Source organism: Hypanus sabinus, chromosome 11, assembly GCF_030144855.1.
Source record: "Hypanus sabinus isolate sHypSab1 chromosome 11, sHypSab1.hap1, whole genome shotgun sequence".
In the NCBI taxonomy this organism is placed as follows: Eukaryota; Metazoa; Chordata; class Chondrichthyes; order Myliobatiformes; family Dasyatidae; genus Hypanus; species Hypanus sabinus.
The window spans coordinates 96,834,796-96,853,819 of record NC_082716.1 but is presented as its reverse complement, the minus strand read 5'-3'; the positions used below and the strand labels follow the sequence as shown (position 1 = coordinate 96,853,819).

The window sequence follows — 19,024 nt, the reverse complement described above, 5'->3', positions numbered from 1 at the left end:
AAATCATTGGTGAACCTTGTACATTTTGTTCCTTGTCAGAACTCTCTCTCAAGTCAATAAATGTCCATTGCACACTCTCAGGCTCATTCTATACACACTGAAGAAATAACCTGTTTGTTTCTTCTGAATTCCACCCAGACACAGGGAGCAGTAATTATTTCATACAGGTGTCACAGAAAAGGATGTGTTAGCACTGGGTTATCCTGAATGATAGTAAATTCGGCTGAAGCATTTACAGCTTGTTCTTTGGAATAAATTGGAACAGATATGGGTCTGTGTGTCCTTGGATACGAGACTGGACCAATAATCATCTCTGACAAGGTACCCTTCTGTTCCAGGCCAATCCATAATCACCTTCTGTCAGAGTATTGTGCAGTTCCTTATCCAGGTTTACCTCTCCAATTATAGACCGACTCAGTAAACACTTTCCACTCAGGTATCCCATTCTGTTATTCAAGCCCAGTCCAGGAATCCTCTACATTGTGAGTTTTGCTGACCTGGTCATGGAATATGCCAGGACGCACAACAAAATGGTAAGCACTCAGGTGAATTAATTATAACTGAAGGGGATCCTGTGATGCTGTGGAGGGATGAACAATAAAATCTTTGTTGTCCTGACTTGAAGTGAAAAGATACAAAAGGAAGACCTGAACCAGAGAGATTGAATTCTCATTGATGAGGATGAAATATGAGGACATAGCATGCTGCCCCTTGAGCAATCATTAATCTTAGAAACATAGAAAACCTACAGCACAATATAGGCCCTTCGGCCCACAAAACTGTGCCGAACATGTCCTTAACCTGAGAAATTACCTAGGGTTACCCATAGTCCTCTGTTTTTCTAAGCTCCATGTACATATACAGGAGCCTCTTAAAAGCTTCTTGATGGCAGCCATCTGTAATAGCAAGAGTAAAGGTAGTTTTTCCAGCATCCCTCAGTGGAAACTCACACACTACTGTGTAAATGTACAGGACTAAATCACCCACAAAGGCAGCAGCATCATGTCTGATGGAACTTAAAGGAATTCTTCAAGCCAATAATCAAGAGCATCTTGAGTGCAGTGGATTTTTGGAATTTGGAAATGTAAAAGCTTTTGATTTGATAAGGTTCCACATTGTAGATATGATGAGGTTGATGATGTGCATGGATAGATAATCAGACAACTTCTGGACTGGAGAGATATCTCTGGAGGTCAATGTTGAAGCAGTTGCTTCATTTTGGTTTCTGTTTCAATGATTGGAGGATGTGGAATGCCTAGTTTTGGTGAGAGAAGATGGATAACTATTTGAAAAGGGGAAAATGGAGCAGGTTGAGGAAGAGTTTAGCTCTGATAGCTAAAGGAAATAGATGGGCAGCAGGGTACAATGAGCTAAGTGCTGAACGAGTACGTGTGGTCTGTGGATGTTATTCACCATTTGGATTTAGCAATTTTCTTGTGCTTTCTCCCATGTCATACAAGCTATCTAAAGTCTTCACCATTCCAGCCAAGCCATCAGTCTCCTGTGTCAGACAGGCAACTGTGGAACTGGAGCCTTGTCCTGACTGCATGTGTACTTTCTGGCATTATTCCATGGGTAGTGTGGGACAGCAGCTGTGGGGTGCTAAGTGCTACTATAAGCTGAACTAAAGTGGGCTAACACAGCACAGAGCTCCTGTACTGTGTGATCCCATCTTCATTTTAGAGACCTGTACTAATACAGGAGAAAACAGTGCCTTTGCCTGACAGTGATTGGCTGTTGTTTCTGACAGTGGAATTTACACTGCAGAATCAGGCTTTTCAGCCCACCTAAGCTCTGCCTATGTTTATGTGCATAAGCTTACTCGCCTAAGTCATGTAAATCTACCTGCACGTCCTCTGTTTCTTTCCACCTTGTGTCATTCTGCTTGTACATGAAATGGCTGATGTACTTGGGGGTTCATCTGCCACCAAGATCACATTTTAACTGCCCACGGGGAAAAGCATGCAAACATTGCTGATTGTCATTTTTTGTTACAGGATCCTCATAGCAGGGTGCCCCAGCACCAGCCTCAGCCCCCACCAAGCCTGGATTACCTACACCGCCGAAGGAAAGAGCTTATGGCTCAGCTCGAGGAGCGGAAAACCATCTCTCCACCTCCCTTCCCTCCAACAGCAGTGATACCATCTTCCTTTGTAGATGTTTCCTCGGAGGTACTTGGAATTCTCAGTTTTCTGTTGCTTAGGAAATACGATCTACCGCAGAGTCTGGAAGTAGTGAACAGTGGTCTCTGGACAGGCTGAGAGTGAACAGTTGACTCTGGGCTATGCTGGGGTGAACAGTGCCCTATGGACCAGGTTGGGAATGAACAGTGTCCTCTGGAGCAGGTTGGGAGTGAACAGTGTCCTCTGGAGCAGGTTGGGAGTGAACAGTGTCCTCTGGAGCAGGTTGGGAGTGAACAGTGTCCTCTGGAGCAGGTTGGGAGTGAACAGTGTCCTCTGGAGCAGGTTGGGAGTGAACAGTGCCCTCTGGACCAGACTGGGGGTGAACAGTGTCCTCTGGACCAGATTGGGAGTGAACAGTGCCCTCTGGACCAGACTGGGGGGTGAACAGTGTCCTCTGGACCAGACTGGTGGTGAACAGTGCCCTCTGGACCAGACTGGGGGTGAACAGTGCCCTCTGGACCAGACTGGGGGTGAACAGTGCCCTCTGGACCAGACTGGGGGTGAACAGTGTCCTCTGGACCAGACTGGGTGTGAACAGTGTCCTCTGGACCAGACTAGGGGTGAACAGTGTCCTCTGGACCAGACTGGGGGTGAACAGTGTCCTCTGGGTCAGGCTGGGGTTGAACAGTGCTCTCTGGGCGAGGCTGGGAGTGAACGGTTGACTCTGGGCCAGGCTGGGGTTGAACAGTGATCTCTGGACCAGGTTGAGAGTGAACAGTGGTCTCTGGACCAGGTTGAGAGTGAACAGTGGTCTCTGGACCAGACTGGGGGTGAACAGTGCCCTCTGGACCAGGTTGGGAGTGAACAGTGTCCTCTGGACCAGGTTGGGAGTGAACAGTGTCCTCTGGACCAGGTTGGGAGTGAACAGTGTCCTCTGGACCAGGTTGGGAGTGAACAGTGTCCTCTGGACCAGACTGGGAGTGAACAGTGCCCTCTGGACCAGGTTGGGAGTGAACAGTGTCCTCTGGACCAGACTGGGAGTTAACAGTGGTCTCTGGGCCAGGCTGGGGGTGAATGGTGCTCTCTAGCCAAATCCTGGGGCTTCATCCTCATGATGTATTTATGTGCAGACAGCTCCATTGAGCTGCTGGTAAACAATGTTATCCTCACATTGATGAGTCTTCAGTCATTTTCTGCTTGCAAATGTCTGGTATGTACAGTCCATATATATGAACAAGAGTTGGGACACCAGTGGGATGGTTTTGCTGGCTGCTGCATGACAATTTTTGACATGTTGGAACTCTGTCAGCAACATCATTTTTGACTTGCGAGCTATTTGGGTTATGAGGAGGACCTGTGTAGAGCAAAAAAGTAGGCTGCTGGAGGAACTCAGCTGGTCAGGTGGCATCTGTAGAAGGTCCACATTATGGATCAGGCCCTTCATCTGAACTAAAAGGTAGGGGCAATAGCAAGTATAAAGAAGTGAGAGGAGGGCAAATAGCGACAGCCTGGGAGGTGAGAGATGGTGGTGACAAAGGGCTGCAGTTGGTGAGATCTGAAAGGAGAGGAAGATGGAGCATGGAGTCAAATAAGGGAGGTGTGGTGAAAAAGAAAACTGTGATAAGGGGATGATTTGGATGAAGGTAGGGAGAACTGTGAAGACCAGAAGAGAGGGCAGGGACAAATAGAAACATAGAAGACCCTACAGCACAATACAGGCCTTTTGGCCTACAAAACTGTGCCCAACATGTCCTTACCTTAGAAATACCTAGGGTTACCCACAGCCCTCTATTTTTCTAAGCTCCACGTACCTATCCAGGAGACTCTTAAAAGACCCTATTATTTCCGCCTCCACCACCGTTGCCGGCCGCCCATTCCACGCACTCAACACTCTCTGCGTTTAAAAAAAAACAACTTACCCCTGAGATCTCCTCTGTACCTATTTCCAAGCACCTTAAAACTATGCCCTCTCATGCTAGACATTTCAGCCCTGGGAAAGAGCCTCTGACTATCCACACGATCAATGCCTCTCCTCATCTTATACACCTCTATCAGGTCACCTCTCATCCTCCGTTGTATAAAAGAGAAAAGGCTGAGTTCACTCAACCTATTCTCATAAGGCATGCTCCCCAATCCAGGCAGCATCCTTGTAAATCTCGTCTGCACCCTTTCTAAGGCTTCCACATCCTTCCTGTAGTGAGGCGACCAGAAATGAGCACAGCAGACATACTTTATTGATTCCGAGAGAAATTGGGTTTCATTACAGCTGCACCAACCAAGAATAGTGAAGAAATATAGCAATATAAACCATAAATAATTAAATAATAATTAGTCAATCGTGCCAAGTGGAAATAAGTCCGGGACCAGCCTATTGTCTGACACTCCAAGAGAGGAGTTGTAAAGTTTGATGGCCACAGGTAGGAATGACTATCTATAACGCTCAGTGTTACATCTCGGTGGAATGAGTCTCTGGCTGAATGTACTCCTGTGCCTAACCAGTACATTATGGAGTGGATGGGAGTCTTTGTCCAAGATGGCATGCAACCACCGTCAGAGAGTCCAGTTCCACCCCCACAACATCACTGGCCTTACGAAATGAGTTTGTTGATTTTGTTGGTGTCTGCTACCCTCAGCCTGCTGCCCCAGCACACAACAGCAAACATGATAGCACTGGCCACTCCAAGTGAGGTCTGACCCAGGGTCCTGTATAGTTGTAACATTACCTTTTGGCTCCTGAAATCAATCTCATGACTGATGAATGTCAATGCACCGTATGATTTCTTAACCACAGAGTCAACCTGCACAGGAGGAGCATGTTTCCTGAAATCAGAGAATTTAATGTTCACAACATTGGCTTTTAGGCATGGGTTTCAACCTGCAGTAGGCTTCCTCCCACTTTGTAACCAAACCCAATTATTGATTCCATTCAGTACTTTTAAGCTCTCATCACCAATTAAGTAGTGTTATTGTAGTAATTTGAATTGTAAATTCTGTACTTTCTTTTTCGTAGACAAGTTCAAACTTTGTTTTTTGAGTCCACGTGGTCTAACTGTTGTATCTTTACATGTCTAGTATTCCGATGAGGACCTAAAAGCAGTGAAGAAGTACAAAGACCATGATTACACTGCTCAGTACTCGCCCTGGTCTTGTGACACAATTAGTTCTTACATTGGCAGCAAAGATGCACAGCCCAAAGATATGATGACTTCCAGCAGCCTGGAAATGACGGTAAGAGCAGTGTAAGTGTGCAGACAGATGCTGGCTGAGTTAACTTTGCCATGGAGTAACTGTGCTGAGCCAAACCATTGAAAGTAGGATTTGACTAAAATAGCAGCAGAGCAATCTGGAATACAACCTGGAATACGCCTGGAATAAATATGATGGTGGAGGGGGATATGGGTCCAGCATTTCTGTGAATAAGATTACCTTGGATAGAACTATCTTTTGATTTTTGAGGTCCAGGCTTGTGAGCAAATGCTGACTATTTTGATGAGGTGTGGGCAGGCTTAGAGGGGCCAAGGATAAATATCACCTTTCCTGCTTAAGTTTCATTGAATCACCACAGAACATGATACTGATTGGTTTATTAACACAGTTCCTCTCTCGAAAATTGTGCTCAGTTAAAGTGTTAAGAAAGGCAGTTACATACCACAGCTGAATAGTAATATTTGGTACAGGACAGAGTTGATACAAATTAAGCTGCCGCAATGCTGTCTCATCAAACTATTCATAAAAAGAACAGCACAGAGTGGAAAATGGGGAAAAAACCTCTACACAATCCCATCAAAAACTTCCCAAAACAGGAGTTCATAGATTCATAACACCAGATCTAAATTTATTAAAAGTTACTAAATTTTTTCTTTCCATTTACAAGCATTTGGCTGTAGCTGCCTTTTCCATCTGAGTGCTCATCCAGATGGATTTTCAAAGTTGTGAGAATACCTGACTTCACTTTCTCATGCAATGCATCCCAGATTGTAACCCCCTCTGGCTGAAGAAAATATTTCCTCAAATCCTTTTGGAGAGAAGCTAAAATCAGATGTATTGGTATTGCATTTTAGTAAAGGCAACAACAGAGGCATGAGGGACATGGCCAAAGTTGATTGGAAGGAGGCTCTAATAGGGATGATAGTAGAGCAGCAACGGTTAGAGTTTGCTGTGGAAAACACAGAATTCGCTCATCACAAATAAGAATTATTAGGGATGAGTTTGCGAGGTACTTGGAGGCACATGATAATGTAGACTGAAATCTGCATGTTTTCCTTCGGGAGAAATCTTGCTTGACAAGTCTTTCGGAATTTTTTGAGGAAATAGCATACAGGATAGACAAAGGAGAGTCTGTGGATATTGTTTGTTTGGACTTTCAGAAGGCCTTTGACAAGAGCTGCTAAACAAGATAAGAGCCCAAGGTTTTACTAGCATGGATCAAAGGCGCCATTGCACATTTTTGATCAGGATGGAGGAGTTCAGGGACCAGGTGAGATCATCAGAAATGTGGACACCAAGGAACTTGAAGGAATGGTGTGAAAAACAAAAATCATCCAGTGAGCAAAAACGGCTTGTTAATGAGAGAGGTCAGAGGAGAATGGTCGGATTGGTTTAAGCTGACAGGACAGCGACAGTAACTGAAATAAAAATGTTACCACAATGGTATGCAGAAGAGCATCTCTGAACACATTACACATTGAACTGTGAAGTGGATATGCTACAATGGTAGAAGACCACACCAGGTTCCATTCCCATCAGCTAAGAACAGGAATCTGAGGCTTCATTGGACTCAGGCTCAACAAAGCTGGACAATTGAAGGTTGGAAAAACGTTGCCTGGTCGAAGCTGAATTTCTGCTGCAACGTGCAGGTGGTAGGATCAGAATTCGGTGTAAACAACATGAATCCATGGATCCTTTTTGCCTTTTGTCAACAGTTCAGTTGGTAGTGGTGCTGTAATGTTTGTCTTGGCACACAAGGCCCATTGAGTATTGTTTAAATGCCACAACCTTCCTGTGTATCGTCGCTGACCATATGATCCCTTTATGGCCACGGTTACCTATTTCCTAAAGTCTACTTCCAGCAGGATAATGCGTCATGTCACAAAGTGCACGTCATTTCAAACTGGTTCCACGAACATGACAAGTTCAGTACTCCAATGGCCTCCACAGTTACCAAATCTCAATCCAATAGAGTGCCTTTAGGAAGTGGTAGAATGGAAAATTCGCAGCATGAATGTGCAGCCAACAAATCACAGCACCTCCATGATGCTATCATATCAGCCTGGACCAGGAAATCTAAGGAATGTTTCTGGTACCTTGTGAATCCATGGCACACAGAATTCAGGCTGCTCTGGGGGGGAAAGTGGGTTCTACCCAGCACTAGAAAGGTATAGTTAATAAAGTGGCCACTGAGTGTAAATCAGCCATGATTGAATGATAAAGTGACTCATTGGGTCAGGGGGCCTATTTCTTCTTATAAATCTTACGGTATTAAATCTTTAAATCCTCAACTTATGTTTGCAAACATTCCCGGGGCAAGGACAGATGGGTTAGAAACAGTAAAGATCCCTCTGCACTGTCCCATCACATACTTCCAGGACAGGAACAGCAAAGCCAAGCTGCAATAATTTCAGAATGAGGTTGGTCGTTGCTACAGACAGTGGATTTCTGTGTTCTATTTGATTTGTCATTTGGGGTGCATGTACTGGAGAAGCACTAGTCATATCATGTAGGACCGTTACATTCACATGAAGAAAGAACACATCCATCTCATCAATAGGACATCCCAGTTACAGTCAAAAGATGCAACATAGTGGTTGACTAACAATAGAGCCCAGTTTCCAGTGCTGTAAATATTTGTAAAGCATTAAACCAAAGGACACTGCAAAGGGCAGTGATAGGAGCATGTTGTTGGGACAGACGAGCGTGTGTTGATTCTGCTGGGTTTTCTTCATGCACTTGTTAATATCGTGAATTATTGACAAAAGATAAGGATTTTGTACTGTTCTTTGAACAGTGTGTACAGTATATAAACATGACAAACACGTGTGTAATCTTTGCAATCCTGAATACCTGGGACAGTATATACTGAGATAAAATGTTCCCTTCCCTTCCAAGTAAGTAATAATGATTTGAATATAATTTACTTCAGGCTTGAAATGGGTCATGCTTGTGTGCGTATTGACAGAAGCTGTCAGGATTGGAATAATGACCTGACATCATTGTCTTTTAAGGCAGCTAGGATCCTTCCACTTCTGAAGGAATCAAGTTCTAGTGACTGTAATATACAGTAAACCACAAGAAATCCAGTAGATAATCCAGGGAAAAGTCTCCACCCTGGGAATGTAAGGAATGTGACACTCCATGGCGTTTGAAGTAAACACTGAAATAAACAACAGAGAGGGAAAGATGTTCCACTCATGTAAGATAAGAAATGGTAGGAAAAGGCTTAATCAAAGCATGAACATTGTCATGGACAATTTTAAACAAGTTATCAGTGGACCTTGAGATGGAGACTTCAAGATGGAGCCAGGGAGTTGGAGGCTAGTAAAATTGCTGTGTGTTTCCAAATCAAAAGACCAGGGGCACAGTCAGTCAAATCAATCAAATGCTCTGACTGGAGCTTTGAAATTGCTGTTTCACTCACCCTTCTTTCCTCCTCCCTCACCCTTTGCCCACCCATCAGGAAGCTGAAACATGGCATGCTCTGGCTGCGCAGCAGAGAGGCAACCCGAGTAAGGACCCAAATTATTGGACTAGTTGGTGCAATTGTGTACTTTCTAATCAATTATACGTGAATTCATATCTTTAACAGAATGTTGACAGTAAAGGCCTGCGGGAACAGCTAATGAACCTTGACATTCAGAGGAGAGCCTCTGAAAACAAGGAGGAGGATCCCATCATCCCGTTCGGGGAGCTGCCAACTGTTTCGAAATTTGGTGCTATTTCTCGCACTTCCAAAACCAGCTATCAGACAACAGGGCCAGTGCAAGCAATGGCTTCACAAAGCATTGCCACCAAGCCCATCAGTGTGTCAGGTAAGCAAGGTTACAATAACCCAGCACAAAATTCTCGTAAATGTAGGAAAGTATCCTCCTAGATATTGCAGTGAGTGAAGTACAGTAACTCTAGGGTGCAGAGGAGATTCACAGGATGTCACCTGGGATGGAGCGTTTCAGTTACAGGGAAAGACTGTTTTTCTTGAGGTGTTGAGAGTAGACATGATTGAAGAATATAAAATTGCATGGGTATTTATAGGGTGAACTGCAGGAAAATTCTCCCCATTTCAGAGGAACATCTTTTTCATCCGGAGGGTGGTAATCTGAACCATTGTAAATAGCCAAGATCTTGTGGTCCAGAACAAGTGCATAGGGGATACTTAAGTAGAAAATTAGGATGGAAAAGATGAGTGCAAGTCATCACTTCAATTTTATAGAAAATTCCAAAGCATTTTATAAGTATTTTAATGATAAGAGGATAATTAGTTAATTAATGGGGCTATTAGGAACCAAAGGGAACCAATGGACTCTTTGGTATTCACCCAAAGCAAAGGACTTTATAGTTGAAGAACTCAGGCAGAGAGACAGTGTTATCATTATAAAGGAGTTTTGAGACATATTCTATACAATGAAAGGCATGGGAGGAGACCCTGACAACCATTCAAAACGTAACTGGTCGCATGACTACAGGACATCAAGTGTTCAATGAGAGCATCATAGATAAACTAGATAATTTGCAGGTCTGTGAGTCTAGTGATGTTACAGGGAAAACAAGATTTACCTACACGCAAAAAAGTAAGAGTTGTTCAAGGACAGACAGCATGGCTTAGTTATGGGGAGATTTTGCATGTCCAATTTTAGTTTCGAAGAAGTGACAAAATGTATTGATGCAATGCAGTAGATGTAATTTATAATGATTATATTAATCTCATTAACAAGGCCCAACATGGAACACTGGTCTGTAAAGTTAGATATTTGTTGTATTCATATGATAATATTTGGATAAAAGGTAGAAAGTATGAATTATCAATTTGCTGATGACAAAGAAATTGTGCTGCTGTTGATAATAAGCACAGTAATTGGGCTACAGAGTGACATGGATCAGCTGATAAATTGGGCAAAGCAATAGCCAAGGAATGTTGTGGCGACCCATTTTCTGCGCAGGCAAACCAGCTCACAAATAGCCAACGTGCGGGGGGAGACTTTGGTAATGCACCTCTGACGTCATTTCCGCCCGGAGAGGACAGGCACTAGGGATTAAATGCCAACGCCGCGAAGTTTGAATAAACTAATCTTTAAACGACTTACCGATTGCATGTCATTAATTCAGCGCTGTGTGTAGCACATCACTACATTGGTGACCCTGACGGTCCAAACAGGATTTGGACCAAAGATGACCGACTCTTCATCTGTTCACACAGTTTTGCTAAAACTGCCGACTTTCTGGACGCTGTGACCACGCGTGTTGTTTAGCCAAGCAGAAGCCCAGTTCCAGATTCGGCAGATATCTTCTGATTCCACGCGTTACTATCACATGGTGAGCGCCCTTGACCAGGAGATGGCCGCCCAGGTTGCAGATTTCATACAGTCACCCCCGGAAGAAGGCAAATATGAAGCATTCAAAGCACTGCTCATTGGGACCTTTGGCCTCTCAGGGCGTGAGCAGGGTGCCTGCCTGCTTCACCTGGACGGTTTGGGAGACAGACTGCCGACAGCATTGATGAACAAGATGCTGGCCCTGGCTGACGGACACAAGCCCTGCCTCATGTTCGAGCAAGCGTTCCTAGAGCAACTGCCCGAGGACATACACCTGCTGCTGGCCAACGCAGATTTCAGCAACCCCCGGAAGGTGGTGGCCCGGGCAGACATGCTGTAGAAAGCCAAGAGGGAGAGCGTGGTATCCGTCGGTCAGATTACCAGGCCACGCACCCAACAGCGGACCAGACCAGGCCCGGCAGGGGGGCGTACACAGCACAGAGGCAGGAATGATGAGGACAGTGAACAGTGGTGTTTCTACCACCAGCGGTGGGGCACAAAAGCCCGCCATTGTCGCCCACCCTGCAAGGGCCAGGGCCAGCTGCTGCTGATAACTATGGCGGCTGACAACCAGGACAGCTTCTTGTATGTCTAGGACAAACAGTCAGAACGCTGCTTCTTGGTCGACACCGGAGCGGAAATCAGCGTCTTGCCCCCAACGGGGTACGACACCCGCAACAGGAAGCCAGGACCCACCCTGAGGGCTGCAAATGGCAGCACAATATGGACCTACGGCACCCGTCAGGTGCAGCTACAGTTTGGTGCCAGCCGGTTCACGTGGGATTTCACACTGGCCACGGTGGCCCAACCACTCCTGGGGGCGGACTTCTTGCAAGCTCACAGCCTGCTGGTCAACTTGCAAGAGAAAAGACTAGTACATGCCGAGACTTTCCAGACATTCTCCCTGGGTGAAGCCAAGTTGCCGGCCCCACACCTAGACTCCATCACGCTGTCGGACAACGAATTCACCAGAATCCTGGCGGACTTTCCATCGATTCTGGCACCACAGTTCACGGCAGCCATGCCCAGACACGGGGTTCAGCATCACATCCCGACCCAGGGACCACCCCTCCATGCCCGCACACGAAGGCTCCCCCCGGAAAAGCTCCACCTGGCGAAGGAGGAGTTCAAGAGGATGGAGGAATTGGGGATTGTACAGAGGTCAGACAGCCCATGAGCCTCCCCCCTGCACATGGTGCCCAAAGCAGCTGGGGGTTGGAGACCATGCAGCAACTACCTCAGACTGAACAAGGCTACAAACTCCAGACCGCTACCCCGTGTCGCACATACAGGATTTTGCAGCAAACCTGCACGGGGCAAGAATATTTTCCAAAGTAGACCTCGTCCGGGGCTACCACCAAATCCCGGTGCACCCTGAAGACATCCTGAAAACAGCACTTATCACCCCGTTCGGCCTGTTCAAGTTCCTCCGGATGCCGTTCGGCCTGAAGAATGCCGCACAGACGTCCAAGCGGCTAATAGATGCGATGGAATGCGACCTGGACTTTGCGTTCATCTATTTGGACGACATCCTTATAGCAAGCAGAAGTCGCCAGGAGCATCTGTCCCACCTCCGCCAGCTCTACTCCCGCCTGAGTGATTTCGGCCTCACGATCAACCTGGCCAAATGCGAGTTCAGTCTCGATATCATCGACTTTCTGGGCTACAGGATTACCAAAGACAGGGCAACACCTCTGGCCGCCAAGGTAGACGCGATCCACCACTTTTCCCGGCCCAACACGGTCAAAGGCCTGCAGGAGTTCGTTGGTATAGTGAACTTCTACCACCGTTTCCTCCCCTCAGCAGCCCGTATCACACGCCCTTTGTACACCCTGATGTCGGATAAAGGCAAGGACATTACTTGGGACAAGGAGGCTGTGGCCGCTTTCATTAAAGCCTAGGAAGCCTTGGCAGATGCCGCGATGCTGCTGCACCCCAGAACGGAAGTTCCGACCACACTCACAGCAACCCTTGGCATTCTTCAGCAAGCACCTACGACCACCCGAGCTCAAGTACAGTGCTTTTGACCAGGAGCTGTTGGCACTTTATCTGGCAATCTGGCATTTCAGGTACTTCTTAGAAGGCAGGCCGTTCACCATGTTCACGGACCACAAACCGTTGACGTTTGCATTCATGAAGGTGTCCGATCCCTGGTCGGCTGGCCAGCAGCGACATCTGCCCTACATCTCCGAGTACACGACAGACGTCCAGCATGTCTCAGGAAAGGACAACATAGTGGCAGACGCACTCTCCAGACCAGCTGTCCAGGTCCTGTCCCTGGGGGTGGACTATGCAGCACTGGCGGAGGCGCAGTAGGCAGATGACAAGGTGCCCAGCTACAGGACCGCAGTCTCGGGTTTGCAGCTGCAGGACTTTCTCGTAGGCCCAGATGAGAGGACCCTCCTGTGCGACGTGGCTACCGGCCAATCTCGCCCCATTGTCCCGTCAGCCTGGAGGTGACGAGTTTTCGACTCCATACACGGTTTGGCACATCCATCTATCAGTACAACCATCCGGCTGGTCTCCAGCAAGTTCGCATGGCACGTACTTCGCAAGCGGGTCAGTGAATGGGCCAGAACATGCGTGCAGTGTCAAACAGCCAAGGTGCAGCGGCACACTAAAGCCCCACCAGAAGTTCGACCACATTCATGTGGATATCATGGGCCCCCTACCAATGTCCCGAGGAGCGCGGTACCTCCTAACTCTGGTAGGTGGCCACGAGGTGGCCAGAGGCAGTCCCACTCACCGACACATCTGCCAATTCCTGCGCCCGAGCACTGATTACAACCTGGGTAGCACGCTTCGGGGTACCGGCCCACATTCGGGGTTCCAGCCTGTTGGGAACGCAGCTACACCACACTACTGCCTACCACCCACGGTCGAACAGACTAGTGGAACGCTTCCACTGTCACTTGAAATCGGCTCTCATGGCCCACCTGAGAGGACCTAACTGGGTGGACGAGCTTCCCTGGGTCCTGCTTGGAATTGGCACAGCGCCCAAAGAGGATCTGCATGCCTCGTCGGCCAAGTTGGTGTACGGTGCATCCTTGGCCGTCCCGGGAGAGTTCATACCAGCCCCAAGGGGGCAAGAGGAAGAACCCACAGCAGTCCTGGACAGACTATGTGAAAGGCTCGGCAACCTGGACCCCGTACCAACTTAACAGCACAGACAGACCCCGACCCATGTACCCAAAGACCTGCAGAACTGTAAGTTTGTGTTTGTACGAAGGGGCGGACAACCGGGCACCACTACAGTGGCCGTACGAGGGGCCGTTCAAGGTGATCAACAACAGTCCACGTACGTTCTGGACATTGGGGGGAGAGAGGAGGTTTTCACAGTGGACTGACTCAAACCAGCCCATGTGGACTTGGCGCAGCCGGTCGAGGTTCAGGCACCGCGGCGCAGAGACAGACCTTCCAAACAGAGGCTGATCCAGACTGTGGATATTGTAGGGTGTATCACCGGTTCTGGTGGGGTGGGGGGGGTTATGTGGCGACCCACTTTCTGCGCAGGTGAACCGGCTCACAAATAGCCAGCGCACGGGGGGAGACTTTGGTAATGATGCACCTCTGACGTCATTTCCGCCCGGAGAGGGCGGGCGCTAGGGATTAAATGCCAGTGCCGCGAAGATTGAATAAACTAGTCTCGAAACGACTTACCGACTGTGTGTCGTTATTTCAGCGCTGTGTGTAGCACATCACTACAATGTAATCAAAAATGCAAGATCCTGAAGATGCTGGAAATCTTGGGCAACATACACAAAATGCAGGAGGAATTCAGACAACGAGGCAATATCAATGGAAGGGAATAAACAAATTGGTAGCCTCCAATCTGATAGCAATTTCTTCAACTTACAGAAATTTCTGCCCCCTACCTTGCTTTTTCCTTTTCCATTTCTGATTATCCTCTTAGCTCTTCTGTTGACTCTCACCTTCCCATCATTTCCATGTGGTTCCCCTCCTTCAGCCCTTTCTTCCATGGTCCATTGTCATCTCCTATTAGATTTCTTCTTCAGCCCTTTACCTCTTCCACCTATCCCCTCCCAGCTTCCAACTTCCCCCCCCCCCCCACTCACACATCTCCCCCCTTACCTGGTCTCCCTAGCATATGCCAGCTTATACTTCTTCTCCTTCCCCTCCCCTCACCTTATTCTGTCTTCTGCCTCTTTCCAGTCTTGATGGAAGGTTTCAGTGCAAAACCTCAACTGTTTATTCCTCTCCATAGATACTACCTGGCTTGCTGAGTTCCTCCAGCATTTTGTGTGCTGCTCAGGAGGAATTTAGTTAAGTGTAGGAGGCCACCTGAAATATATGCAGTGAATGGTAAGGCTATACGGAGTTGTTGAGGAACAGAGCAACCTTGATTTGCAAGTACTAAGGTCCCTGAAGGTGACAGCACTGATTCGGTGATTAAGAAGACACATGGGCTATGTCTTCACACCATAGGATATAACAGCAAAAGTAGTGGGATTTTATAAAACATTGGTTAGACTGTAGCTGTGGTACCGTGTACAGTTCAGGTCACTACACTGCAGGAGGATATGATTGCACTGAAGAGTGTGCAGAGCAGATTCACCAGGACATTGCATGGAATGGAGCATTTAATTTATGTGGAGAGAGTAGATAGTTTGCTCTGAGAGGATCTAATAGAAGCATGTAGAATTGATTGGTGCATATTGGGTGGATAATGCAAAACTTTTTCCAAACAGATTCGTCAAAGACTAGAGACCATATTTTTAGGGTAATAGACTTAAAGGAGGTCTGAGGAGGGTTGAAATTTGGAACTCAGTGTTTGGTGGAGCTCTTACCATTATCACTGGATGAATTATCAAGGACGTGTAGACTGTGGATTAGTGTAAATAGGTGCTTGACGAATGGGGTAGGCTGCAGGGTCTGTGACCTTGCTGTATGACCCTACAATTCTAAGAATTACCAATTTTTAAATTAGCAGGAGTAAAATCACTTTCCTACAAAGATCCCCTAAAAGGCTGTGATGTTGTTGGAGAGTTACCAAAGCGTAAGCTTTCTACTGATAAATTGTCCTTGTATCAGGGCATCAAGGTCCGCAAACACAGAGCAGTCAGCAGGAATCTGAAAGGTTGGACGTGTTCAAGGGGCCCAGTTGTTCTAAAACCTCCTGTGAAGTTAGGCCAGTCTGCAATAGGTTCGAAGCAGCTGTTTATAAGTATGTTACAGCAGCTCATGGCAAATGGACCCCAAGTCTTCACAGTACTACTTGAGAATATTGTCACCATTACAGCTGCAGGTGAAGTTAAAACTGGACTCTTAGACTGTTTTAAACTTGCCTTTATTTCCCCTTGGCAGATTATAATCCATATGGAAACCACAGCAGTTGGACAAACTCACCAGCCTCATATTCTCATCAAAGCTTACATGCTCAGGGACATTTTATTGACAGGTAGGGAGTTCTAACCTCTTGTAATAATCTGCTGCCTCCCACACTTCGTTACTACCTACCGCTCCAGGTGGCCCAGTACAGTAACAACACAGGTGTTGAGAAATTGGAACATGTGAGCAACACACACAAAATGCTGGAGGAACTTAGCAGACCAGGCAGTGTCAGTAGAGTCAGCGTTTCAGGTCAAAGGCTTTCATGAGTCATGCTGAAGGGTTTCAGCCCGAAACGTTAACTATACTCTTTTCTAAGATGCTGCCTGGTCTGCTGAGTTCCTCCAGCATTTTGTGTGTGTTGCTTGGAATTCTAGCAAGATTTTCTCTTGTTCTTGATTGGAGCCACGTGATGTGAGATTGAAAATGCTTTTGAAGAGCATTTTGAATGAGTGTTTAGAAGAGAAAGGAGTGACAGAAGAATGCTTAACCTCAAACTGGTTTTGCTGTTTGATTTATTTATTGCTGCTCCATGACCTAGTCTCCACCTCCTCTATCTACAAATTCCAACCCTCTTCTTCAGCCAAAATCCACCTCAGTCCTCCAGTCACCTCTGTGTCACCAGTCCCTTTCTCTTTATGCTGGCTACCTCCTTTCTGCACTCAGTCCCAATGCAGGGTTTCGACCCAAAATGTTTACAGTTTCTTTCACCCCCACAGATGCTGCTTGACCAGTTCTTGCAGCAGGCTGTTTGTTAATCCAAATTCCAGCTTCCATATCCATTAATAGCTTTATTAACAAACTATTGATCTTAGATTAGTAATTAATTAACAACTTAAACCTAGCTCAGATTAAGTATTCTCTACGTCCCTGGGTGAGTACAGCTCCAACAATCCTCAGGAAACGGAACACCATCCAAGATAATGTTACTGCACTTGACCCCCATTCACCACCCTAAACATTCATTCCTTCCATCACTGTGGCTGCAGTACATATCACTGACAGGGTGCAAAGTGGTTTCTGCCCAGACTACCCCAACAGCACCTCCCTAGCCCACTAAGACAGATAAGAGCAACAGGTGCATAGGAATATAGGTTCCCAACCAAGTCCCACACCATCCTGACAACAATCGCTATTACTACATTACCAGGCGGAATGCAGAATTCACTCTGAAAGCTTACTCCCAGGTCATTTAATGGCGCTAATTGCAGGTTCTAACAACCATATCTCCATCTCACCTGTCGAATTACAAGTCGACAGTGAGATCCAAGAGAATTGACAGGAGCCAATTTAAAATTGATACCAGCTCAGCAGACTGGGACTAGGGTATGATCAGAAACAGTGTCAGGCTTTTTGGACCTGGTGAGGTAGTATGGGACCCTTTCTCAGACCCATAATGCAGTGAGTGAGAGTGTGAGTGAGAATATAGAGAGGGAGAGATAGAGATAGATATATATATATACATACACACACACATGCGCGCACACATACATCAGAGGCTAAAGGTGGACACTCCTCTCTGTCGTACTACTTGAGAAGAATGTGTGCTGATGGTGAAGCTGTACTTTGGTGGGTGGAAGGAGAGGCTGGAGAGTCTTTGTTGCCGATATTGCAATGTCGATTTATTGTAGTGTTTGTACCATACAGAGAGAGGCTGAACGTACAGGAAATGACTCCCCATGGGAAGCACCCTGTGCCCCCCATACCTCCAACGGACCGGGACCAACTGAGGCTGGAGCTGCAACAAGTCAACCAGCAGATCAGCCAGCACAGTCAGCTTCGAGGGATGGAGGTATCCAAATGTTCCTGCAGCTCAAATATCTGCACTTGAATCTAAAGGGGGGTGGGGGCGGTACCATTGACCAGAGGGTATTTGGCACAGTGGCATGGTACTGCCCAGCCAACAGGGTATAACTGGATAGGAGAAAGAATCTCTTGGAAGGTCAAGAGAGGTATCTGGGCCCAATGAGGGAAAGGGTGAGTGCTCAGGAGCTCGAGAAAATCAAGGTAGGAAGACCTTTTGCTGGAGTCTGTTCACCTCCCTTCTTCCATGTTCCTCAAGATCAGGTGCCATGGGGTGTGAAAAATGGGGAATGTACTGCAGGTTGACATGCTCTTGCTCATCTCGTTCCCTAGGTCGCCAGTAGCCCAGTGCTAGGCCAACGAGAGGTGGGAAGCCTCACCACACAACAGCACAGTTCTTGGCCCAGTCGAATGTCCAGCGAGCAGCTGAGCTTGGAACTGCACCAGGTGGAGAGGGAGATCGGCAAGAGGAAGCACGAGCTGGAGACGGTGAGTGGTCAGGACCTCAGCAGTGAAGCCTTGTCTGAAGGTCATAATCCAGATCAGGCATGGACCTAGGTAGCTCCTCAAACTTTTCCTCCATACAATAAGGTCATGTCGAATCCTCAAGTCCACTTCTTGCCCCAGCTCCATGATCTATTCCAAATGTCAGCTGGGGTGTATTTGGTGTCTATCCATTCAGTGAACCTGCAGTGCCAGATAAAGGAAAGTTTAAAAGTTAACGTGCAAAGGACAGGGCAACAGTACAAAGCAACATAACTATGACAGGAAGCCATATAGCATAGAACAGCTGCAAATCAAGTCAGGGTTTAATGCTCTTCATCTGAATGCAGAACAGGCTAGGAATCAGTGCCTTTTTAAGGCATGCAAATTTCTGAAAGGGATGTATAAGCTTGAACCCATAAGGTTGTCACTTCGGCATCAAAGTGTTCCCCTCTGCCCCCACCGAGCTTACAAATGCCCATACATACGAATGAACATTGTGAGACTATTGGGGTGGATTTCCAAAGGGCTGCAGGTGTCTTCTGTTGGATAGGTTCTTGGTTCATGGCTGCATCTCCAGCCTGTGAACTGTTTGGATTACAAACATAACCCGGGTAGGACCAGTAATTGGCCATTTAGAGCTGATCTCAGGTAAAGTTCCTTTATCTGGGAATTTTCTCCCACGTTACAGGATTGTCAGTGACCTGATGGTTGAGTGTATTGAAGGCAACAATACATCTTTGG

The 19,024-nt window shown here is 46.8% G+C and overlaps 1 protein-coding gene across 4 annotated transcripts in view; it reads left to right on the top strand.

Annotated features, from left to right (window-relative positions):
- LOC132402211 (roquin-1-like) overlaps window positions 1–19,024 on the top strand; it is a 132,846-nt gene that overhangs the window by 106,588 nt on the left and 7,234 nt on the right. For all 4 annotated transcript variants that reach the window (XM_059984950.1, XM_059984953.1, XM_059984952.1 and 1 more), the window contains 6 exons: window positions 1,998–2,171; window positions 5,196–5,351; window positions 8,926–9,148; window positions 15,971–16,064; window positions 17,642–17,786; window positions 18,131–18,286. In XM_059984950.1, coding sequence (XP_059840933.1) covers window positions 1,998–2,171; window positions 5,196–5,351; window positions 8,926–9,148; window positions 15,971–16,064; window positions 17,642–17,786; window positions 18,131–18,286 — 948 coding nt within the window. The remainder of the gene's footprint in view (window positions 1–1,997; window positions 2,172–5,195; window positions 5,352–8,925; window positions 9,149–15,970; window positions 16,065–17,641; window positions 17,787–18,130; window positions 18,287–19,024) is intronic.